Genomic DNA, 26534 nt, shown 5'->3' with positions numbered 1-26534 from the left:
CCAAGATATAGGTGGATTGATACAGTACAAAGTGCCTTAGATGATAGAAATATAAGATCTGATAATGATAATATTGGAGTCTTGACAAGTAACAGACTTGTCGAGACTCCAATATTTGGAGGAAAATTGTAGATAGGAAGTTAGTAATGATGTAAATTTTTCATGTAGTACTATCATATCCTGTACACACCTTGAGGGTACATGGCAGGAATTTGATGATGGTGGGAGAGAAGAGTAGAACAAGAGCCCAATCCTGGAAATTGTAGGAGGGTATGAGGAGAGGGTTCTTTACAATGGTTTTTTGTCGTAATTCCTTTATGATAATTTTATGAAAATTTTCATAGGGGTTCAGCAAAAAAAAGACATTTTTACATACTGTTCTGCAGTCTCAAAAAGTTCAGGAAACAATGCATTATAGAGAATATAGTTGTACCACAAGGTAATCAACCAATCATGACACAGCAACCCAAAATATGTACCGGACAGTATTTAGCTGTCCAGTACATATTTTTTACCGGACAGCTAAGTGCTGTTCGGTACTAAAAAAGAAGCAATTAGCTTATTTTTTGCCCAGTGATGGCATATGCAGAATTTGACCACTGATAGCAGACATTAAAAATTGAGAAAAAAGTATTTATTTTCCAAATATTTCTATGTGTATTGATTCTAACCTAAATGTTTTTTTTTTTTTCCTTTTCTTTTCTTCTTTTAAGTTGCTGGCATATCATATTGACAACATTGGCTATCCATCTGACAATGTTTCAGGATCAATTAGAATTCAGAAATGGACTAATGTAGTTATACGCATAGAGTTAAAGGTTTTATTTTATTGAGTTTTTATGATGTTGAAGTTTTCTCTTTTATAATGGCAGAGAAGAAAAATTATTAGTTTTTTTTTTCCCCAATAAAAATTATTCAGGACATAAGTGCTAAAAGAGAAAAATGTAGCAAAAATAGTATCATTAATAAAATAATAATAATAGATGGTCACATATCTCTAATACAATCTTTTTCTTGGTTTCCCATAATAGGCAATTGTTTGCCTGTAATGTTTTCGAGTGTTTAAAATGTCTTCTACCCCATCTCCTCCTGGGTCTTCCTGTTATACATCTCTGATGCAATGTATGTTTTTTTTTCTCCCACAGACTGATAAACACACTAGTATTTAATGCATCTGCTTCAGCACTGGTAGTTAATGTAAAAATTAGCCATAACATTATTAAAAGCTTATAAATTGACCAGATCTGGATTTAAATGAGTATTTATGATATGTTAGGAAACTATGGCAAAATACACTGAAGCAAAGATCTCACTAGCAAGATATTTGCCTGAATGGTGAACTAACACAATATTTTTCAAATCCTGCTTATATTATATATAATATCTTTATGACTATTTCATTTATTTCTCACACATTAATTTCTTCTTTTTTTTTTTTTTTTTTTTAAATACTAAGCTGGTATTTTGTCAGGCCTTTAATCTAACTTAACATTCTGCATTCTGAAGTATCTAAAATATTTAACAGAGCAGAAGCTTAATAGTTGCATTAGTCTTGGGACTGGTAGCTCAGCAGCAATTTTCTCCATTCCACTAAGTCATTCGCTTTCTTCTTAATCTCCTGGTAACTCCTCAAACCTATGCTTTCTTTGAGTTGGTCAACAAAGCTTTTCCTTGGTCTGCCTCTTCTTCTTTTCCCCTCTATTTTGCTTTCAGTTATTCTTTTAACCCAGTCCATCATGCCGAAGTATATGTCCATACCATCTATCACTTCTAATTTTGAATGATCTAATTAGACTTCTTGTTTTGTTTCTTTCTCTCTCAGGACTTGTTTGTTTGATTTTTTTTTTTCTCTCCATTTTATTTTGTTCATGTGGCACCAGCACCACATTTCAAAAGCCTCCAATCTTCTTACGTCTTCTCTGCCTAGAATCCAGGTTTCACATCCATACAATGTGATGCTCCACATCAATTTCTTTCTTTATTATTATTTTTTCAATTGTAAGTTGAGGTTTCCTGTTAAAATGCTTTTCATCTTAGAGAATTGGGCTTTTGTATTGTTAATTCTATGTCTTCTCTTGTTCTGCCATCTTCTGTTATTAAACTTCCTAAGTATTTAAAGCTTTTTACTTATTTTTTTTTTGTTTCCCAATGATGTCTATAAATTCTATATTGATAGGGGTTTTGCCTATAACAAGGATTGTAGTCTTACCTGTGTTGATTTTCATTTTATTTTTTTGAACTTATTTAGTAATTCTAGTATTGTTTTTAACTTTCTTCTGTTTTCTGCTACAAAATCTATGTCATCAGCAAATCTCATACACATAACTTGCTCACCATTTATCTTTATGCTGCTTTTTATTTTATCTTTAGTTTCCTGAATGGCATTTTCAATATATAAATTAAATAAAAGTGGTGAAAGTATACATCCTTGTCTTACTCCACTCCTGAAATTTATTATTTTCTCGTTATCAATGATTTTAATCCGTCCATTTTGATTTTTGTAAATTTGATAAATTATTTTCCTATCCCTCAAATCTATGCCGATATTAGTCAGACAATTTGGGAGTATTTGCTGGTTTACTTTATCAAATACTTTCTCTAAATCAAGGAAGCAAATGTAAGTATTTTGACTAAGGTATAATCTTCTCTCTCTATTATTGTTCTTAAACAGAGTATTGCCTCACTTGTTCCTTTATTCTTTCTGAATCCAAATTGGTCTTCATCTAATAGACAATCTAGTTTTGAATAAATTCTATTTTGAATAATTTTTAGCAGAATTTTGCTAACATGTGGGATTAAAGCTATTATTCTAAATTGGCTGCATTTATTAGCATTATTCTTTTTTGGTATTATAGCTGATTTCATAAACTCCTTTATCATCGATTGGGTTATTAATTGATAGTGTAAGGTTTTTGTCTCATCACCTAGATTTTGTAGTAGTTCTGTAGGAATATTGTCTACACCTGTTCTTTTCCCCTTACTCATTTAGGATAGCACTTTATGAAATTCTACTTGCATTATTCGAGGTCCTAGATTATCTTCATTTTGATTTCTATGCTAATACTGACATCAAGTTTGTTGCCATTAAAGAGATTTTCAAGATAATTCTTCCATTCCATTAATATATTCTATATATAATATATAATGTAATAGATTCTATGAGAATTTTACATTTTCATCTTTGATTATAAAATTTAAATCCACACTTTAAAGAACATTAAAACAAACAACATATTACCTGGGGTGCTTAAGGGTCAAAGTTTTATAACTGAGAGGAAACCTCCACATAACCTTTAAAGGAATGCGGAGAACCGACCAGGGCTTCTGACCTAATATCCAATCCTCACCTTCTCGTGGTGCACCCTGTTGGGTATCTACCTGGATACTGAACGAACAAGGATGGTCTAGCAAGTTGGGATTTAGCCGACCAAAATATATTCTTACTGGCTTAAAACAGCGTTTTTCAACCTGTGGTCCGTGACGATGGGACAGGTGGTCCACAGGCAGATTTAATTAAATAAATACATATTTTTAATTATCAAAGCAAAACAAATTAAAATTGAATAAGTAAAAATTATTGAAATAAAATGGAGACTTGAAAAAACCAACAAACAGCGTTAGAATGTTCAAAGGCAGAAGCAATAAAACTATATTGTTGTTCACTTTGCCCCTCTTTTATTATTCGTCATTCTGCAGCTAAATTTGTAGTGGCAAAATGACGAATAATAAAAGGGGGTGAAGTGAACAACAATATAGTTTTATTGTCATAGACAGTATGGCAAGATTTCTTAAATGGCAAAAAAGTTCTGCCCCGGGTGGCAATAAAAAGACAAAGACAATAAAAATAGGTAGAATCATTGAAAATGTCAACTGCGTTATGAATGGAGAACCTGTGGAACAAGTAAAACATTTCAGCTACTTAAGCATGATTTTTAGTGAAGATGGTAAATTAAATATGGAAATAGACAACAGAATCAGCAAAGCTGGTATGGTAGAAAGTCAATTGAATAAATTCATATGGAATAAGAGAGAAATTAGTTGGAACACTAAATTAGCTGTATACAAGACAGTGTTCAAACCAGTTTTAACTTATGGATCTGAGAGCTGGGTCAGAAGTAAAACACTTGACCAAAGACTAGAGACGGCAGATATGAGAGTCCTGAGAAAGATTAGAGGCATGAACAGATGGCATCAATGGCAATATCACATAAAAAAGAGGATATTAAGAAAGAACTCGACATTGTCAGCATCCAGGAACGCGTTAGCAGAGCTAATCTCAGGTGGTATGGTCACTTAAACAGAATGGGCCAGGAAAGATTAGCAAAACAAGTGTTCTCTGTAGGTTGTCAGGAAAATGACCCAGAGGAAGACCAAGATATAGGTGGATTGATATGGTACAAAGTGCCTTAGATGATAGAAATCTTAGCATTACATGCTAAGATTAAAATGATTAAATTTAGTGATGATGATGTATCAATAGCTGAGAGGCTACAGGCTAAACTTACCACACTAGTTAATACTAGAGTTATCTGTAAACATGACAATCTTATGACTCAAATGGAAAAACTTTTAATGGTATAGATTGATAACCAAACTGGTTGGCATGTTCCCTTAAGAGCCAAGCTATTCAGAATAACTTTTTTGTTGCAGAAATTAATCTAAATTTTTTGTTTGCACATATGACTTAAATAAATACATTATTTATGTCATTTATGAATGTGTATGACAGCTTAAAAATGTCATTAAACATTACACACACACAAAAGAAAAGAGGGGGTGAGGAAGTCTGGAACCTGACATAGCATATGACCAGGGTAAGCCAGTACATTCATCATATCGACAAGAAAATCTAAAAAAAAGATTCTCCTTCTAGTTTCTCAGATTCACCCTCTCCTCAAACTCCATTTATAAAGGATAACTTAGGCTGTCCTTCAGTATTCTGTGTTTGCCTCAAGAGCAAGATTTCTAGATTATCTAGTCCTCTGATGACCAATGATGTTAATGATGAAATATTTACCTTCAGGTGCTTCAGCCTGATAGATTCTCCTAAATTTTTGATGGATGTGAATAACTAACTCAACTTTTTTATAACATATATTTTACTTTTTCGTTTTTTTTTTTTTTTTTGTTAAACACTGTATCTCAACACCTGCTGTTTACAATAAAATGGGTGCATAGGCTAACAAAACTCTAGGTAGGTGAACAACTGCTGTCATAGATTAGATAACTTTCAAAAATATGGTTTGAAAAAATATTTATATTTCAAATATTAATATTCAGGAAATGCTTAAGGGTCAAAGCTGAATAACTAAGGGAGGGTAGGATAGCTATCTGGATAACTCTAGATAGCCTTTTAAGGAATACAGAGAACCAACTAGGGTTTCTAACCTAATATTCAATCCTCACCTTCCAGTGGTGTACCGTTAGCTATTTACATGGATATTGAATAAACTAGGATAGGCTGACAATCTAGGATTTAGATGAACTGTCTTCTTATTGACTTAAACCATAATGCAAAATGACAGTTAAAACATGACCGAATTTTCTGCTGGCTGAGGAGTAACCCGATTAAACAAGGCCCCTCCATTTTCATGGATGAACCATGTTGAACAATGAAAAGTCAGCAGTTGAAACAAATCTCCACATATATCCCAACTCAACATTAGCAATTCAAGATTGGCACCCTGAACATAACAGGTATCAATAGAAAAGAAATGGAACTAGCAGAAGAATTGGATAAGTACCAAATCAACATAATAGACATTACTGAAACAAAGAAGACAAACACAGGTGATCTCAATATCAACACAAAATACGAGGCTAAGCTTCTTGAATGGCAGTCAGTCTCAAGTAGAGTAATGTGGGCAAATATGAGAATGGGGAACTGGACAATGAGATTTATTTGTGCCTATGGTCCCACAGAAGGTTCTACTAAGGTAGAAGTGGAGGAATTTTTTGAGGCTTTAGAAAAAGCAACTGACACAATGAAAAAGGAAAAGTTGGTACTTGTTGGGGATCTAAATAGCAGAGTAGGAAATGATTGTGAGACATACAAAAATATTTTGGGAAAATTTGGAGAAAAGAGCAAAGCTAATAATAATGGCAAATACCTGTTGGATTTCTGCTCAGGACATGGACTGGTTATTACTAACACCACGTTCCAACATAAAAATGTGCACAAATTCACATGGAGAGAAGAGGCTAGGAATAAGAAAAGTCTCATTGACTATGTTATTGTTGATAATGATGTTTTCTCCTTGGTGCAGGAAACCAGAGTGTACAGAGGATTTGAAATTGGAAGTGATCACTATTTAAGTCTTGAGCAAGATAAAATTGAATTTCATATTGAAAAGAATAACATGTAAGAAAGTTTTAAAGCAAATAAAAGATGAGCAGCTCTCAGATGTGAAGTGTAGACTAAAATACACAAAGATTATTGAAGAAAAAATGAAAGAGTTTGAAAACAGGAATCACACCTTGGAGATTCAGTGGCAAGCCTTGAAGAAAGCCCTGATTGATTCAGCTAGAGAGGCATGTGGTGAAGTTGTCTGCAAGGATAGAAAAATTAGAATTCCATGGTGGACACAAGAAGTTAAAGAGGCAGTGAAGGAAAAGAAGAAAGCATATCAAAAGTTCCTGGCAAATAAGTCAGCTTGTGCTCTTAGAAAATACAGAGACAAATGTAAGAATGCTAAACACTGTGTAAAACTAGTAAACAAAAGTCATGGGAGGACTTTGGTAAGAATATAGAAAATAAATATCAAGAAGGTGGCAAAATATTCTCATAACATTCTGAGTTTGTTGAAGAAGCTTAGGAATGGAGGAAAGAGTGCTGTAAAAGGAGTTAGAGATGATAAAGGTGACATGAAAACGGGAGAAAAAGATATCCTTGGAGTATGGAGTAATTACTTTGAAAAACTGCTAAATGAAACAAGCAGTGATGACAGCACAGTGGTAAAAAACACTGACCAGGCATGCAGTCAGGAATACATATCCATACTTGAAGTAGAAAAAGCCATCAACGGCTTGAAATGTGGAAAAGCAACAGGGGTAGATGATATTCGACTAGAAATGCTGAAGTATGATGGTATGTGAGTCTTACGGTGGCTGCACTGCACAGTTCAGAAAGCCTGGACAGAGGGACGAATTCCCGATGATTGGAGTAGAGCTCTCATAGTACCCATATATAAAAACGGAAATAAAACTGCATGTCAGAATTACAGAAGTATTTCCCTACTCAGAAGTATTTCCATAGATCTTGCCAGGAACACTCAACTGAGTGTTCCTGGCAAGATCTATGCAAGTATACTTGAGAAACGGTTGAGAAGAATTGTGGAAGAAAAGCTTGGTGAAGAACAAGCTGGATTCAGGCCAAATAGAGGCTGTCAGGATCAGATCTTCACTTTACGACAAATAGTCAAGAAAGCATGGAAATATAACAAAGATCTGTATTTAAGTTTTGTCGATTTGGAAAAGGCATATGACAAGGTGCCAAGAGAGAAGCTATTCAATACGCTGCAGTTATATTGTGTCAATGGGGCATTATATCAAGCAATACTTAGTTTGTTTGAGTTGTAAGTCAGCAGTTAGAATTGAAGGAAGTACAGGAAGATGGTTCAATGTTAAATTTGGTGTGAGACAAGGATGTACATTAGCACCTCTGTTATTCATTATCTATCATGAAGGAAAGTGGTATTAAACATGATATCAAAATTGGAGATATTAATGTCAGCTCTTTGCTTTATGTGGATGATGTTATACTTCTAAATAAATCCGCTACAAGTCTGCAAGATTCTTTGACTAAATTGAATAACTGTTGTAATAGATATGGTATGAAGGTCAGCAATAAAAAGACAAAGACAATGAAAATAGGCAGAATCATTGAAAATGTCAACTGTGTTGTGAATGGAGAACCTGTGGAACAAGTGAAACATTTCAGCTACTTAGGCATGATTTTTACTGAAGATGGTAAATTAAATATAGAAATAGACAACAGAATCAGCAAAGCTGGTATGGTAGAAAGTCAATTGAATAAATTCATATGGAATAAGAGAGAAATTAGTCGGAACACTAAATTAGCTGTATACAGGACAGTGTTCAAACCAGTTTTTACTTATGGATCTGAGAGCTGGGTCAGAAGTAAAACACTTGACCAAAGACTAGAGACCGCAGATATGAGAGTCCTGAGAAAGATTATAGGCGTGAACAGATGGCATCAATGGCAATATCATATTAAAAACGATAATATTAGGAAAGAACTTGACATTGTCAACATCCAGAAATGCGTTAGCAGAGCTAATCTGAGGTGGTATGGTCACTTAAACAGAATGGGCGAGGAAAGATTAGCAAAACAATTGTTCTCTGCCAAGTTGGCAGGAAAACAACCCAGAGGAAGACCAAGATATAGGTGGATTGATACGGTACAAAGTGCCTTAGATGATAGAAATATAAGATCTGATAATGTTGGAGTCTTGACAACTAACAGACTGATTTGGAGGAAAATTGTAGATAGGAAGTTAGTAATGATGCAATTTTTTTCATGTAGTACTATCATATCTTGTACAACCCCTTGAGGGTACATGGCAGGAATTTGATGATGATGATGTGGTGATCTCTTGAAAAGCAACAAATGCAAGAGGATATTATATTCAGGCAATAACCATTAGAGAAAAGAAGTAGCTATAACATTAAACACTAAATATTAAGGATAATCTTCTAGAACCGCTGGCTATATTAAGTAGAGTGATGTGGACAAATATCAGAATGCAGAACAAGGAGACTTATTTGTACAGTTCCACAGAAGGTTCTACTAAGGAAGAAGCAGGGGAATTTTTCAATGCATGAGAGAAGGCAGCTGACACAATGAAAAAAGGAAACATTGGTCCTTATTGGAAATCTAAACAGCAAATGTTTTTGGAAAATTTGGAGAAAAGCTCATGATAGTAGGTTCCTGGACTAGTTATTACTGTCAGCATGTTTCAACATAAAAATGTGCATAAATTCACATTTCATAGCACTCTCCACTCATATGACATATCTTGCAGTGCTCAAACGCCTCAATCTTCAGGATTATCTGTAATAAGTGCCCTGAACAACGATCTCCACAGTATCTTTGATTGTGGTGAAAACAACTTAGTCAACTTGCATGCTTCCAAAATACAGTTTTGTTTTCTTGCAAAAAAAAAACTCAGATCTTGGACTGACTCTTACTCCAAACCTTCATTCCTGGCATAATCATATCACTTCTATAGCATCATCAGCTTCCAAAAAACTTGGTATCCTTTTCTGCTAAGACAGAATGGCCAACCTTGGAATACTGTTTTCATGTTTGGGACAGTGTACCTAAAACTTTCATAAAAATTCTTGATGCTGTTCTAAAAAAGGACAGTTTAATTGATTAATAACACATATCTCACAGATTCTACTCGGTCACTTTCTCGTATCAGATCCGTTTTGAATTGTGTTTCTTTTATAAATATTTCAATGACCACTGTTCAGCAGAACTAGTATTCATTATGCCTCCCATTTCTGCCAGATCTACAGGAACGCAAGCAATTGATGCTAAACATCATTTAACAGTAATATAATAAATTTAGTTTACTCCTTTATCCAAGTGTAAGAGAAAATAAAGTGTGCGCCTGAAAATATCTTCAGAACTGAGATAAGGTGGTACATCCCTTGGCAACTTGTAGCAAAGGTGGACCAAGCTCTCATCACTCCTTGCAGACATGTATACTGCTATGCATTAAGGGAAGGGCCACTACCCAGATCTTGTCAATAAAGCTCGTCGGAGGCAGACCTAGAGTGGTGATATTAAGGCAGAAGCTATCGAGAGGTCATATTTACCTATACGAGTTGCCAACCGGTGTACTACCTTATTATTAAATAAGGTAGGCAAGTGTAAGCAAACAAAGTTTGCACCAAATATCTTTAGGACTGAGGTAAGGTGGTACATCCCTTGGCAACTTATAGCAAAGGTGGACCAAGCTCTCATCACTTCTTGTCTCAGTATCTCTTGTAATGCAAAGCACATATGCACTCTGGGTCTGCCTCCCACTGACGAGACCTCAATAAAGGTCGAAATCAGTCTGGGTAGTGGCACTTCCCTTAATGCATAGCAGTATACATGTCCGCAAGGAGATGTGCTTTGCATTATGGGAGATACTGAGACAAGGAGTGATGAGAACTTGGTCCACCTTTGCTACTAGTTGCCAAGGGATGTACCATCTTACCTTAGTTCTGAAGATATTTTCAGGTGCAAACTTTGTTTGTTTACACTTGGATAAAGGATTAAACTAAATTTATTATAGTCTAACCAAGTGAATAAACTTCCAACATCATTTAACAGTCAACTGTATACTCAATGAATCTGTTAGTCCCAGTATCTTTCATCCTATCCACTTTAATTCTGAGGAACAGTCTCCCATGTGAAGCATTTCCAAATGATTACCACATCTAGCAGTTTAAGAAGAATATCAACATATTACTTTGCTTTTGACCTCTGTCCACACAAGGCTGGGGGTCAGAAGCAGATATTTATTTACTATAAGCCCTTCTGCCTCTCATGTATGAGAGTAATATAAGAAATAACGAAAGTCTCATTGACTGTTATTGTTGATAGTGATGTTTTCCCAGTGGTTCAGGACACAAGAGTATACAAAGGATTTTAAATAGGAAGCAATCAATCATTTGGTGTTCAGCAGGATAAAATTGAATTTCATACTGAAAAAGACTGTTTAAGAAAGTTTGGAAAAGAATCAAAGTGGAGCAGCTTTCAAAGGTGAACTGTAGACTCACCAACATTATTCAAGAAAATATGAAAGAGTGAAAAGAAGAACCAAACCTTGGAGATTCTGTGGCAAATCATGAAGGAAACATTAATTAATTCAGCCAGAGGCATGTGGTGAGATTGTCTGAAAAGATAGAAAAATCAGAACTCCAATTTACTCAGGAAGTTAAAATGGCAGTGAAGGAAAAGTATAAAGCATATAAAAAATTCCTGGCAAATAAGCCAGCTTGTGCTCTTAGAGAACATGGAGACAAATGTAAGAAAGCTAAACACTGTAAAACTAGCTAAACAAAAGTCATGGGAAGACTTTCATAAGAACATAGAAAATAAATAATCCTACGTCTTCTAATGGACTTGTGTGGGTGTGGCAGATGCCTGGTGAACGTCTCTTACCAGAGTGCATAACCCCAACTATGAAATTCAGTGGTGGCAGTGTGACAATGCACCACGTTATAAGGCTGCTGCTTTAGTGCATGGTTTGTGGACATGAATGTCACCATATTTTACTGGCTTCCACAGAGCCCTGATCTCAACCCTACTGAACATCTCTGGGATGAACTGGAATGTTGGATGAGGTCGAGGGATGTCTGCCCCACAGCAGTCCAGAAAACCTCATTACATTCTTACAGGAAGCATAGTCCAAAATTCTCAATGATTGCTATTGTATACTTGTAGAAAGTATGCCTCAAGTGGTCCCAAATTATATTAAAGTGAGCGCTATGGCTGTTTGATCATCACACAATTATGTCCATTGACTTCTTTTCAAGCAGTGTATGCATAATACTAGGGGATGGTGAAACTAGACATCATGGACAAATTGAGGGATTATACATATATAAACAAATAATTTAATCAAGAAATCTAAAAATCTGTAATCTGCAATTATATCACTCCTCACTTAACTACAATTCTAAATTGTTATTACAGTTGATCTGCTTTAAAAAAAATCAGTTATGCAAACATATCAATAACACATTATACATAAATAAAATGAAAAACATGATATTGAAAATAACCTAACATAATACCTTGGAATTGTCTGAAGATTCTGGTGAAAGTGTGGTAAATTTCATTGCCAAGTTTTTCACTGAAGGAAGAGAAGGACAGTCTTCATCTTCTGAGGTAGCCACATCTTGTTTACTCTTTCGACGTTTTGCTTGGAAAGCTTGTTTAACTTTCTCTACTTCCTTTTCAACCCATGATATCTAAAAATATCCAATTATTTGTTCATAAGAAGAAAAAAAAAAGAAAGAAAGAAAAAGTTCGAGACCAAACTTACATGATTTTTAATTTATATATATATATAGTGTATTTCGTTACAGAAAAGTTTCTTTTATTATAAAAATATATCATGCAAAATACTATAGTTAATCAACAAAAGGGATTTTTATATAATTAACTTCATCTATAAAACCAGGATATTTGGCATGTGATAAGAGATTTGATCTTAGACAACAGTAACAGTGAGGATATTTTGCATATCGACTTAAAAGTTTTGAAATAATTATAGATTAAACTACCTGGGAGTTTCTGGCACTTGAAAGTTTCTTCAAAACAGGATATACATAGCAACTGTCAGAGGTTAGTTAGGTGGAAGATATATAATTACTAATAGCCACCAAATATGTGCTTTGCATTTTTTTTTTATTTTTTAAATTGAAATTGAGTGATTTGAAAACTATTTGTTTATGTGTATGAAGCCTCAGCAATTTGACAATATTTTGTGATATAGATATATGAAAAAAAGTTAATTGGGAGCCAAAGTTTGCAACATGAGTGGGGCCTATTTTGCATATCAGTAAAGTAATTATGACTGTCTACTTCATCCTTCCTTTTTTTGCAGGAAGAGAAACACAAACTTTCTGCAGAAAAAAAATCACCTATCTCAAACTTTTAGCAGAGATGACCTTCTCTTACTGGTATCCTAGATGGGATTACAGACACCTCACTAAATCCCTAATTAAGCACTGTTTTAAAACAGCCAAACAATGATAAAAGTTAATGAAATACATGTGAATAAATAGATGTACAGGAAAGTTAAACAATTCAGGTACTCAGAACAGCTTTAGTGAGCAGAACAGATAAACTATAAGTATAAGTAGACACCACACCTCTTGCTCTGATAATCACCAAAGGCTTGCATTTCCTGTATAAATTTGCAACTAAAAGGTCTCAATATTTTTACATTCTTTCAATGGTAATTTTTTCTGTTTATAGTGATTTTTTTATTCTAAGGATTCTTTTAGGATTTTTACCTTTAAGTCATCTATTAATCCATATCAGATCTCATAAATCATTATCTTTATGTTTATACAATGAAAACAAACAAAATAATATATATAAAACTGCAAAGCAAACTTAGAAAATATGGTGATACTTCAATAAATCCAGTAATATTTAGATTCTGTTTTATTTGTGCTTCTTTAGCCTCTCTCTTAGTTTTCTGATCTCTCACACATTTTATATCATAATTAAGGTAAATTATATCATTATCTTAAAACTATATCATTAAGTGCATCTTAGTGATGACATACCTTCTCTTAAACTCATCCATACTGGATGAACTCAATACTTCAGGCAAACTGTTCCACCTAATCGCTGTGAGAGAAAAATCTAGCTCACCTCCTTTCTTAAATGAACACAGAATGAACCTCCTTTGAACAGTTTCATATCCACCATAGCTCCAAGATCCCTCCCTGACTTCATCAATTTCTTGTAACATAATTGGAAATCTCACCATTACAAAGTACATAACTTTACACTTACTAACATTAAACTGAGCCATTATCACGTGCACAAATTTCCAGTTTATTCAAATCTTTCTGTAATTTCTAGATATGAATAGCATCCCTGATTGCCCTGACTATCTTTGCATCATCAGCAAACAATTCAGCATTTTCTGTTTGATCTTTCCTAATGTCATTAATATATAAATTGAATAACAAGAGTCCAAGGACTGGGGAACACCACTGGCATCCTTAAATCTGATAAACTCACACCCACCACAGACAACGTTCTGATACCTATACAGAAGCCAGGACCGGCTTAACATGATAAGCAGTTGATGCGTCGCTTTGGGGTGCCTTCTTCAAGGGGTGCAATTGAATGAAAAAAAAAAAATATATATATATATATATAACACCATGTTCCAACATAAAAATGTGCACAAATTCACATGGAGAGAAGAGGCTAGGAATAAGAAAAGTCTCATTGACTATGTTATTGTTGATAGTGATGTTTTCTCCCTGGTGCAGGACACCAGAGTGTACAGAGGATTTGAAATTGGAAGTGATCACTATTTAGTCTTGAGCAGGATAAAATTGAATTTCATATTGAAAAAAATAACACGTAAGAAAGTTTTAAAGCGAATAAAAGTTGAGCAGCTCTCAGATGTAAACTGTAGACTAAAATACAGAAAGATTATTGAAAAGAAAATGAAAGAGTTTGAGAACAGGAATCAAACCTTGGAGATTCAGTGGCAAACTCTGAAGGAAACATTGATTGATTCTGCCAGAGAGGCATGTGGTGAGGTTGTGTGCAAAGATAAAAAAATCAGAACTCCCTGGTGGACACAGGAAGTTAAAGAGGCAGTGAAGGAAAAGAAGAAAGCATATCAAAAGTTCCTGGCAAATAAGTCAGCTTTTACTCTTACAGAATACAGAGACAAATGTAAGAAAGCTAAACAGTGTGTAAAACTAGCTAAACAAAAGTCATGGGAGGACTTTGGCAAGAATATAGAAAATAAATATCAAGAAGGTGGCAAAATATTCTGGAGGTTGTTGAAGAAGCTTAGGAATGGAGGAAAGAGTGCTGTAAAAGAAATTAGAGATGATAAAGGTGAAATGAAAACAGGAGAAAAAGATATCCTTGAAGTATGGAGTAATTACTTTGAAAAACTGCTAAATGAAACAAGCAGTGATGACAGCACAGTGATAAAAAACACTGACCAGGCATGCAGTCAGGAATACATATCCATACTTGAAGTAGAAAAAGCCATCAAAGGCTTGAAATGTGGAAAGGCAGCAGGAGTAGATGATATTCAACCAGAAATGCTGAAGTATGGTGGTATAAGAGTCTTACAGTGGCTGCACTGCATAGTTCAGAAAGCCTGGACAGAGGGACGAATTCCCGATGATTGGAGTAGAGCTCTCATAGTACCCATATATAAAAAGGGAAATAAAACTGAATGTGAGAATTACAGAGGTATTTCCCTACTGAGTGTTCCTGGCAAGATCTATGCAAGTATACTTGAGAAACGGTTGAGAAGAATTGTGGAAGAAAAGCTTGGTGAAGAACAAGCTGGATTCAGGCCAAATAGAGGCTGTCAGGATCAGATCTTCACTTTACGACAAATAGTCGAGAAAGCATGGGAATATAACAAAGATCTGTATTTAAGTTTTGTCGATTTGGAAAAGGCATATGACAAGGTGCCAAGAGAGAAGCTATTCAATACGCTGCAGTTATATGGTGTCAATGGGGCATTATATCAAGCAATACTTAGTCTTTATTTGAGTTGTGAGTCAGCAGTTAGAATTGAAAGAAGTACAGGAAGATGGTTTAATGTTAAATCTGGTGTGAGACAAGGATGCACATTATCCCCTCTGTTATTCATTATCTATATGGATCACATTATGAAGGAATGTGGTATTAAACCTGATATCAAAATTGGAGATGTTAATGTCAGCTCTTTGCTTTATGCGGATGATGTTATACTTCTAAATAAATCCGCTACAAGTCTGCAAGATTCTCTGACTAAATTGAATAGCTGTTGTAATAGATATGGTATGAAGGTCAGCAATAAAAAGACAAAGACAATGAAAATAGGCAGAATCATTGAAAATGTCAACTGTGTTGTGAATGGAGAACCTGTGGAACAAGTAAAACATTTCAGCTACTTAGGCACAATTTTTACTGAAGATGGTAAACTAAATATAGAAATAGACAACAGAATCAGCAAAGCTGGTATCGTGGGAAGTCAATTGAATAAATTCATATGGAATAAGAAAGAAATTAGTCGGAACACTAAATTAGCTGTATACAAGACTGTGTTCAAACCAATTTTAACTTATGGATCTGAGAGCTGGGTCAGAAGTAAAACACTTGACCAAAGACTAGAGACCGCAGATATGAGAGTCCTGAGAAAGATTAGAAGCGCGAACAGATGGCATCAATGGCAATATCATATTAAAAATGAGGATATTAGGAAAGAACTTGACATTGTCAGCATCCAGGAATGCGTTAGCAGAGCTAATCTCAGATGGTATGGTCACTTAAATAGAATGGGAGAGGAAAGATTAGCAAAACAAGTGTTCTCTGCCAGGTTGGCAGGAAAACGACCCAGAAGAAGACCAAGATATATGTGGATTGATACGGTACAAAGTGCATTTGACGATAGAAATATAAGATCTGATAATGTTGGAGTCTTGACAAGTAACAGACTGATTTGGAGGAAAATTGTAGATAGGAAGTTAGTAATGATGTAATTTTTTCATGTAGTACTGTCATATCCTGTACACCCCTTGAGGGTACATGGCAGGAATTTGATGATGATGATGATGATGATATATATATATATATATATATATATATATATATATATATATAGATTGAATAACAATAGTCCAAGAACTGGGGAACACCACTGGCATCCTTAAGTCTGATAGATTCACACCCACCACAGACCACGTTTTGATAGCTATTCAGCAGCCAGGGCCTGCTTAACACGGTAAGCAGGTGATGCGTCACTTTGGGGTGCCTTCTTCAAGCGGCACCGAATTGAATGAAGAAAAAAAAAAATTGAATATTAGCATTTATTAAATGTGGATATGCATTAAATATATTGTAATTATTATAATATATACTGCGACTGTTAATAAAATCTAGCAAAACCTGCAAATTGTTTTTCGCTGTGTGTAGTATAGAGCTGGCAGAAGCACTAGACAAGCGTTACATTACAGGGGCCCCACTTACACTACCAACTTTTTTCTCTTTTTTTTTTTTAAATGCAGCACGCATTCACCAGTTAGGATGTGAGGCGCGCACATATACTAGCTTAAACTCCATTAGGAAGTGACATTTAGGCATTGTTTGTAAATAATCGAATTGTTGATTGCAAAACATAGCGAATTCACACTGAGGTAAGTAGATTCAAAATTTAACCTAAGGATTTACAAATCAAAGAAAAATTAATACATTTCTTTAAGTATTTATTTTTAATGTCTTACCAAAATTTTTGTTCAATAGATTGTTTATTTCAAAAAGGAACTACTCTTGGAACCAAATTATAAATAACTACTCTATCTAATTTTCTACTGGTTTGAAAGTTTTCACAGACAGTATTCAATATCTATTACTTCATTTTAACATTTGACAAAAGCAGTAAGCCAATAATATTGCTGTATCCACAGAAGCAGATACTTCTAATTCCAGATTATTTCTTTGCAACTTACAATCATTTGTTCAGCTGTCTGTTGACACTGTCCTAAGTTTTAGAAATTCTGTGCTATATTTTCCATATAAAAACCATTTATGTGTATGCAACAAAAAAGAAAGTTCAGTAGTGTTAGTTTTTTTTCCTTAAAAAATTCCAAATATGACAACTTTTACAACTGCTGGAAATAACTTGTCTTAGAAACACTAGACAATTATTAAGGGGGTGCTTATCAAACAGACACTGAGGATATTTTTCAAAGGATTGAAGGGGGGAAGGGGGGGGGAATAGGGGCAAAAGGTCATTCTTGAAGTTGTATAAAAGTGTGGTGCGTAAGAGAGTGCAGCATGACTGTTTGGCATGGAGAGTGGTTAGTGAGTGGAATTTATTGCCAAATGAGATGGTGAGTGTGCAAACATTGAACCAATTTAAGATGAGGTATGATAAACATTATCTCTGTTAGAATGCATCTTACTATTGCCTCCCTCGATGAGCCTTGACTCTAGGAGGTGTTTGTATAATAATAATATTCTCAGGAAATAACGTTTGTCTTAGAAATACTAGACAATCTTTTCAGCTGGAGGTAAAGGCTAAAAGCTTAGATTACTCTCAATGCTGCCAAGAAATAAAGTCCACTTCTTCAGAAGTCACACTAAGGAGCCTCAAGCAGTAGTGCTTAATAAAAATAATGTCTTGTTTTGAATTATATTCTCAATAGAAATACCGATATTTTTTTGCAGTCTGAGATAATTTTTATGTCAAAATAATTGCTCAATTTATAATAATCACAATTTCACATTTATTATTGAAAACTGATAAATTATTTGATGCAGTTATTTAAGAAAGAAAGAAATATTTGAATTTAAAAAATAGCTTTTTATTTTTTATTTTTGGGAGGAGAGGGGAAAAGAGGACCCACCTATTCATCCTGCTGATGTCTGAAATAATTTATTTTCAAAACTGTTCACAAGACAATTATTACAAACATAAATCACTTGGGATACATTTTAGTATAAAAAGTAGTAAAAGTATAGCTACTTCAAAAATGCCATCTATCTAAACTAGCAATAAATGTCTTTTCCAAATATGCAGTGATTTCTTCTTTGTACTAAGAAAATGCCAGATAATTATAATAAGAATAATAATAAGAAAACATGTAGTATTTTCTTTTTCAGTGAGTGGAGATTTTATAATGAAGTGAATTATAATATACTTTCTTTGTGTGTTTTTTAAAAAGAAATTGCATGTGATTATTTTCTTGTATTTTTGTCAACTGAACATTGGAAATAATGAGAAAGTCAGTCAGTCAACATGTAGAGCATTGTCTACATGTTCTGATATCACTCCTACAGCAGGAAGAAGCTGTTCAGTGATTGAGTTAATTTTAACTCAATCACTGAGTTAAAATTAACTCGAAATTGAGTTAATTTTAACTCAATTTCGAGATAGCATACTTCCCACTTTGACTTGGAAAGATCGCCTAGACAGAACCTTTTTAATAAATATAGGAAGATGTCCTTTGAGACCCAGGTTATAGAGGTCTTTTAATATGCTATATCTCCAGGGTGTGTCATAAGCTTTTTTCATGTCAAAAAAAAAACTGAAACAAGGTGTTCTTAATTCAGAAATGCATCTTTTATACAAGTTCCTAAACGAACCAAATGTTCTAAAGTTGAACGATGTCTAAGGAACACACATTGTGTATTGGAGAGAAGATTGTTGCTTTCTAAATACCAGAGAAATCTGGCATTAACCATTTTCTCTAGTATCTCACAAAGACAGCTGGTCAGAGCAATGGGCAGTAATTATTTGCTTGTGTTGGATCTTTTCCTGGTTTTGGGATAGCAATGACAATTGACTTATACCAAGAATTTGGAAACTCTTCCTCTTCAACTATTCTATTGTATAATAAGAGAAGGAAACCCACAGAAGACGATGGTAGATATTTTATCATTTCGTAATGGATGTTATCAGGCCCCTACTATACTAGGGTGAGGTGGAGAGCTCTTTTTAGTTCCTCCTTAACAAATAGCTGATTATATGGGTCAAGAATATTGGTAGAAAAATCTAGACTTTGTTTCTCTTGCTGCTCTTTCAGTATTAAAAATTCAGAATGATATGAAGCTGTTGCTGAGATTCGAGCAAAATTTTCTCCCAAAGTGTCTGCAATAGTTTGGGATCAGCAATAATGCTTTCATTATGGTCTAAGGTAGACAAACAATGTCTTCTTTATCTGCCTTTTATCCCATACAATTTTTGGACTGGCGATGATTAACTGATGTAGTAAATTGGATCCACGATTGTTTTTGACTCTGATGTCTCGCATAACGTGCTTTGGCTTGAGCACATCTGAAAGCTATAAAGTTTGATGTGTGGTGGGGTATCTACGGAATATACCCCATGCTCTGTGTTGATCTTTTTTTGGCTCTCTGACATTCTGGGTTCCACCAAGGGTTTGGACAGAGCGGAAACAAAGGTAAATGTTCTCGGGATGGAGGCTGTTGCTGCCTGGACAATGCACTCTATTTTATACTTCACTGCTTCATTGATTTGACTCCTGGTATCAGTATTAAATTTTGCAAGATGAGAAAAAATATTCCAGTCAGCCTTGTTCATTTTCCATAAAGGCATCCGTGTGGGTGAACATGGTTTCTGTGAAGACATTGTAAGAACAGGAAAGTGATCGCTTCCATACATGTTTTCTTCAACATCCCACGTGAGCAGTGGAAGAATGGAAGAGGAGCAAAATGTAAGATCAACTGCTTGATTTTGAAGGGTTGGCATGTGGAAATAAATATCAAGTTTATTATTATTTAGGGAAAGGTTATTATTATTAAGGATTCTTTCAATGATTTGACCTCGTCTATTAGTGTTAACGCTACTCCACAGAGTATTGTGACCATTAAAAGTATGGGTTCAGGCAGTTGCAAGATAAAGTTATCAAGATCAATTTCATTTAACTCAGCAACTCAGGTGGTAAATGAATTGAACATACTGTAATAAGAAATCCCACTGAGAAGCGAATCACTACAGCTTCCAAAGCAGCATTATAATGGAAAGGAATATGATTGCCCACTAGGATAGCTACTCCTCCATGAGCAGGACCACCTCCAGTTCTGTCCATGTGTACAACAGTGAAATTCCTAAAGATAGGGTCCTCACTGGGTCTTAAGTAAGTTTCCTGTAGACAGAAACGGTTTGTGTTTTCGCAACGCTGGCCTGGTTGGCTGAGTGGTTAGCTTATTTGCTCTCCAGCCAAAAGGTTGTAGGTTCGATTCCCACTGTGGCCATGGATGTTTGTGATTGTCTGTGGAAACGCTAGTGTTGGTGGTGCTGGCGTAGTTGTAGTTGGTGGAGAGTTGTAGAGTAGGTGCCCTCCCTCAATGAATCTTTGGACTCCCTGGAGGTGTTACATAATAATAATAAAATCTTGATATCATTGATATTCTGGCAAAATCCATGACAGTTCCATTGTAAAAATTTTCCTATTGTTTTAGTTTTATACACCTGTCTGGTTTTCGGGAGGTTGAGGACTTTTACCTTTGTCAGATTTATATATATCAATTGTTTTGGGGAAGTATGGATGGACCGTGTCCATCTGTTCCTCTGGTAGAGTATACAATATGTCTGATGTGTTAGAATACTTTCAGTGGGTACCAAAGTATTTATTTTATCTGTGGGAGTGTCTGGTGGTTTATCTTTGAGTGATATCTTTGCCATAATTTTTTTGACAAGTGGGTTTTCATTGAGCAGGACTATTTTTGGAGTTGTCTCTGGAGTAAGGCCATAGGTCATGTGATTTATGCACTCAACAGAGAAGCACTAACAATCGTTAGGTGCAGGTATGGTGAAATTATCAGATGGTGGAACAGACACAAGTTTGAGTGCTGGCACTTTCTTAATTGTTACCTTCTCAGCATAAGAGGATCTCAGAGTAGGTGTGATGGTGGCTAGCTTTCTTTTTGCATCCTGATATGTTATGTTTTGATCTGTTTTCATTTTATGTATTTCTTTTTCATCTTCTGACATGCACGAAAGTAAGCTGGATGATCTTCCTGACAGTACCACATTGGACAAAGCTAGTAGAACCACAACAGGCAGTTTGGGCATGTCCATATCGCTGATATTTAAAGCATCTAAGTGGGTTAAGGATGTACATTTTAACAGGACAGCTGAGATACCCTGCTTTTACAGATATTGAGGTTTAAGTGTATCAAAAGTAAGGATGATGTTCTTAGTTGAAATCAGGCTGCCTTCCCTGATACGTAGGAATGGCGAATTCTCACTCCTTGATCTTCGAGTTCTGAACATATCTCATTATCAGGAATATCAAAGAGATCCCATTCTGATATCACTCCTCTACAGGAATTGAGTGTTTTATGAGGTGTTACTGTGATTTGTATTCCACCCATCGTTCGTTGCTCTCAGTAGTTTCTTGGAATGTTGCTGGCACAATGTTTCCACAGGGACAACACAAGAAAGCAATTCCTTAACAGTTTTGGGAGGTCCTGACAGTCCTTCGAAACCCTTTTGAATAAAGAAGGGTGACATTTTCCCTATTGGTTTTTCACCTGTAGCATGAATGATTAAATTCATGCTCAAGGAGTTTTTGGTTTGGCGCAAGAGCTCCACACACACACTAAGGAACCACACATGGATGCCCACTGACTGGCAAGCAATGACTGCACTCAGAAGTGGAACACCAGAGCTACCCTGGATATTATACCAACACTGCAGCAGGTCTAGGATCCCGATCCTGGAGCATGGGATGAGAGATTTACTGCAACACCGTTGACCCTTGCAGGCAAGCCCACTAGCAGATTGATCCTAGATGGGCCATCCGGGACTGCCCATCTTGCTGAAGCATGGGCCAAAGTAGTGCAAGACTACCAGGATGCCCCTTTCTGGATGTCCACGGCAAACACGGTGGGGCGTTAGACCCCATTTATGGTGGTCTGGTAAAAAGGATAATGAAAAAGAGTCAGGAAAAGCAGGAAAAAAAAAAGAGAAAGAATGAAAAGGGCCAGTAGCATTGCTTCCACCACAAACACCCCACATGGAGGGAGAGGCACGTGGTGAGGTTGTCGACAAGAATAGAAAATATCAGAACTCCATGGTGGATACAGAAAGTTAGAGAGGCAGTGAAAGAAAAGAAGAAAGCATATCGAAAGTTCCTGGTGAATAAGTCAGCTTGAGCTCTTAGAGAATTCAGAGACAAATGTTAGAAAGCTAAAAACTGTAAAACTAGCTAAGCAAAAGTTATGGGAAGATTTTGGCAAGAACATACATAAATATCAGAAAGATGGCAAAATATTCTGTAGGCTGTTGAAAAAGCTGAGAAATGGAGGAAAGAGTGCTGTAAAAGGAATTAGAAATAATAAAGGTGACATGAAAACTGGAGAAAAAGTAATCATTGATGTATGGTGTAATAACTTCAAAAAATTGCTAAATGAAACAAAGCGGTGACAGCACATTTGTAATAAACACTCATCAGGCATGCAATCATATACATATCTTGGAGTAGAAAAAGTCATCAAAAGCATGAAATGCAGAAAGGCAGCAGGAGTAGACGATATTTGACCAGAAATGCTCAAGTATAGAGGCCTTGCAGTGGCTGCACAGCATAGTTTAGAAGGCCTGGACAGAGGAACAGATTCCAGATGATTGAAGTAGAGCTCTCATTGTACCCATATATAAAAGGGGAAATAAAAACTGAATGCGAGAATTACAGATATTTCCCTATTGAGTGTTCCTGGTAAAATTTATTCAAGTATACTTGGGAAACGGTTGAGAAGGATTGTGGATGGAAAGCTTGGTGAAGAACAAACTGGATTCAGACCAAATAGAGGCTGTCAGGATCAGATCTTCACTTTATGAGAGATAGTTGAGAAATCATGGGAATATAACAAAGATCTGTATTTAGGTTTTGTAGACCTGCAAAAGGCATATGACAATGTGTGAAAAGAAGATATTGAAATCTCTAAAGATTATGTGGTGTCAATGGGGCATTATATCAAGCAATACTTAGTCTTTATTTCAGTTGTAAATCAGCAGTTAGAATTGAAATACAGGAAGATGGTTTGATATTAAATCTGGTGTCAGAGAAGGATGTACATTATTCCCATCTGGTATTCATTATCTATATGGATCACGTTATGAAGGAAAGTGGTATTAAACCTGATATCAAAATTGGAGATGTTAATCTCAGCTCTTTACTTTATGCGAATGATGTTATACTTTTAAAGAAATCCAATACAAGTCTGCAAGATTATCCCACTAAACTGAATAACTGTTGTAATAAATTTGGTAATGAAAATCAGCAATAACAAAATAAAGAAAATAGGCAGAAACATTGAAAATATCAACTGCATTGTTAATTAAAAACCTTAGGACAAGTAAAACATTTTGCCACTTTAGGCATAATTTTAGCGAAGATGATAAATATAATATGGTAATAGACAACAGAATCAACAAAGCTGGTATGATAGGAAGTCAACTGTACAAATTTATATGGAATAAGAGAGAAATTAGTCAAAACACTAAATTAGCTATATGCAAGACAGTGTTCAAACCAATTTTAACTTATGGATCTGAGAGTTGGGTTAGAAATAAAACACTTGACCAAAAACTATAGATCATAGACATGAGTCCTGAGAAAGATTAGGAGCATGACCAAATCCCAGGTAGTTTGGTCACTAAAACAGAATGGGAGAGGAAAGATTAGTAAAATAAGTGTTCTCTTCCAGGTTGGCAGGAAAAAGACCCAGAGGACAACCAAGATATAGGTGGAGTGCAGTAAAAAGTGCCTTAGAAGATAGAAATAGAGATCTGATAACGTTGGAGTCACGATAGATAACAGATTGATTTGGAGGAAAATGTTGACAGGATGTTAGTAATGATGTAAGTTCTCCATGTGGTATGATCATAACATCCTGTACACGTCAGGAATTTGATGATGATCTACATGGTGCAGGGAGGGGGGAATGAAAAGTCTGATAAACACCTAGAACAAAAATTACATTAAAACAACTGACATAACCACAAGAAAGAACGTCTTACAAATTACATACTTATACGTTACAGAAGTGAATAACACATGAGGAATATGTAGAACAATGTGCAAATTTTACATGGCTCTACCTGAATTACTTAATGGTGATTATCACAAATTCTCAGCACATACTCGTAATTCCAATAATCTTAAGCCAAAACATATTCGCCAAGGCAATGAATTCTACCCCTTTGTTTCTGATGTCTGTGTTTTGCATTTGTGTACAGACATAAGTTACCTCCTGATTTTTTTTTCATACACTTAATCTGAAGTCTCTGCTTGGTCCTATTGGGCAACTTTCTCAATTTCATTCATAGAAGTGTAGATGAAAAAGGACCATGTTAAATGGCATTCATATCATTGTCATATTTGCATATCACAGCTGAACTCTCTCTCACACATACACACACACACCATTCCTCCCGTGGTAATCCTTTTTCCCTAACTCATTGCATGAGATCTCAAGCCAATTAATAATTTCTCCAGGCTTTTGATGCCAAATTCATTCAAGTGCAAGCTGTACTTCTTATACAAATCTTTCTTACCATCAAACTCATTCCACACATCCAAAAATTCTAGTTTCCTTGCCATGACACAGAAAACAAGTCTATCCAAATGCCTGCATCCTTCTATATTCAAATGTAATCCATCTGTTGTGTATATCTCTCTTCTATCGTCAATATTTCTGCTGCACTATCCATAGCATCAATCTCCAATCTCTTGCTACACAATTCACACCACCTCAACAATTACTATTGTCCTTGTTGTCAATGCCACACTCTCTATCAATCTACCTGGCAAGCACTCCTCTGGCACTCAAACCTGTACACATTGAATTATCAAACAGATTCATTCATTCCTCTCTCACTGGCATCCCTGACTCTTTTGCTTCCCATTTCTTTCTCTCTTTCTCTCTCTACTTTCCATCCTTTGCTTTCACTCTCATTTGACTTTCTCCAATTTCCTCTCTTGCCCTCCTCTCTCCCTTGCTCTCATGCTTTTTTTTTTTTTTCATAAAGAATATTTCGAACACAAAATGAGCTGTTATCCAATTCATAACTTTACTTTGAATAAAAGAAATATTATATACAGCAATCCCTCAATTAGTGCACCTAATGCGTTCTTTAAAACAGGAGCATTAATCGAAAACACACTAATCGAATATAATAATCTATGGGAAAAAGTATAATTCGTTCCTCAAATTTCTTTTTTGAACCTTAATTTTTTTATAAAAGAATTAAGGTAGGTCTCAGGGCCTAGGTTAAAGGAAAATCACGAAGCTGAAAGACAATAAAACATATTTAGAATATAAATTTTATTATTCTACTTCTTAACAAAGAATTGAGGTAACGTAGTTTGGCAGGCATTTTGTTTCTTTTTTTTTTCATACAACCGACGGAATTTCCCTATTGCCTCTTCTACTTTTCTGCAAATTTTACTGCTTCTCTCTCCACCAGGTTCAGCCTCTAAGCATTGCTGCTTAAAAACTTCGATTGTATGAAAAATATTTTCAAATTGTTTCTGTGAAATCTCTTTTGGCTGACTATCAGTGGGTAAACTGTTTTCATATTCTCCGGGATCTTCCCGCTGTGCATCTAAATTTAGCAGGTCGGAATCACTCAATTCTTCAGAATGAGATTTAATTAACTCTTGGACGTTATTGCTGAAGGGGAGAAAGAAATGAAGGACGTACGAATTGGTTGCCAACACGCGAAATCATGTGCTTTATAGATAAAATTTCCCAACTGTTATACAGGGTGTTCGGGATAAATTTGACATATTTATAATTAATTATATTTTTCCGTAAGTTACATGTATTAACACACACTTCTCTTCATTTAAAAGTTTGGACCCTTCTTCATTCATATACAAGATGTCAGAAAGGATGGATAGCTGGAACCCACCTGAATCATGGAAGAGAATAACTTGTATCATGATGATTCGTGCCCGCCATCAAAATAAGGATATTACGACTGCTGCCCAATGCTCCCTGAATACAGTAAAAACAATCAGGCATGAACTAGAGACTTGCAATGGTGACTACGAGGATGTAGCAAGAAGAAAGATCCCTAGCAGACGATCTGATTGCGTTCGTACAGCAGAATTCCTCGCAAATCTGCAGGAACAGGTGTTGAAGAACCCTGGCATTGGAATTCGGGCTTTGTTCGTGGAGTTGCTAACTGTAGTCAAGCCCTGGATAACAAGGGTAGCCAATGGTAGGCCGTATGTATGGCAGCAGGATTCGGCCCCTTGCCACACCTCTG

The 26534-nt window shown here is 35.4% G+C and overlaps 1 protein-coding gene across 1 annotated transcript in view; it reads right to left on the bottom strand.

Annotated features, from left to right (window-relative positions):
- Window positions 1-26534, bottom strand: part of LOC150109717 (uncharacterized) — a 490804-nt gene that overhangs the window by 75322 nt on the left and 388948 nt on the right. The window contains exon 21 of the mRNA XM_090403072.1: window positions 11818-11994. Within this exon, the coding sequence (XP_090259198.1) occupies window positions 11818-11994 (177 nt within the window). The remainder of the gene's footprint in view (window positions 1-11817; window positions 11995-26534) is intronic.

This window comes from Typopeltis vanoorti, chromosome 2 (genome assembly GCF_054136105.1).
Source record: "Typopeltis vanoorti isolate ZY-2024b chromosome 2, IOZ_Tvanoo_1.0, whole genome shotgun sequence".
Lineage (NCBI taxonomy): Eukaryota > Metazoa > Arthropoda > Arachnida > Uropygi > Thelyphonidae > Typopeltis > Typopeltis vanoorti.
This window is presented reverse-complemented; position numbering and strand designations above follow the sequence as displayed.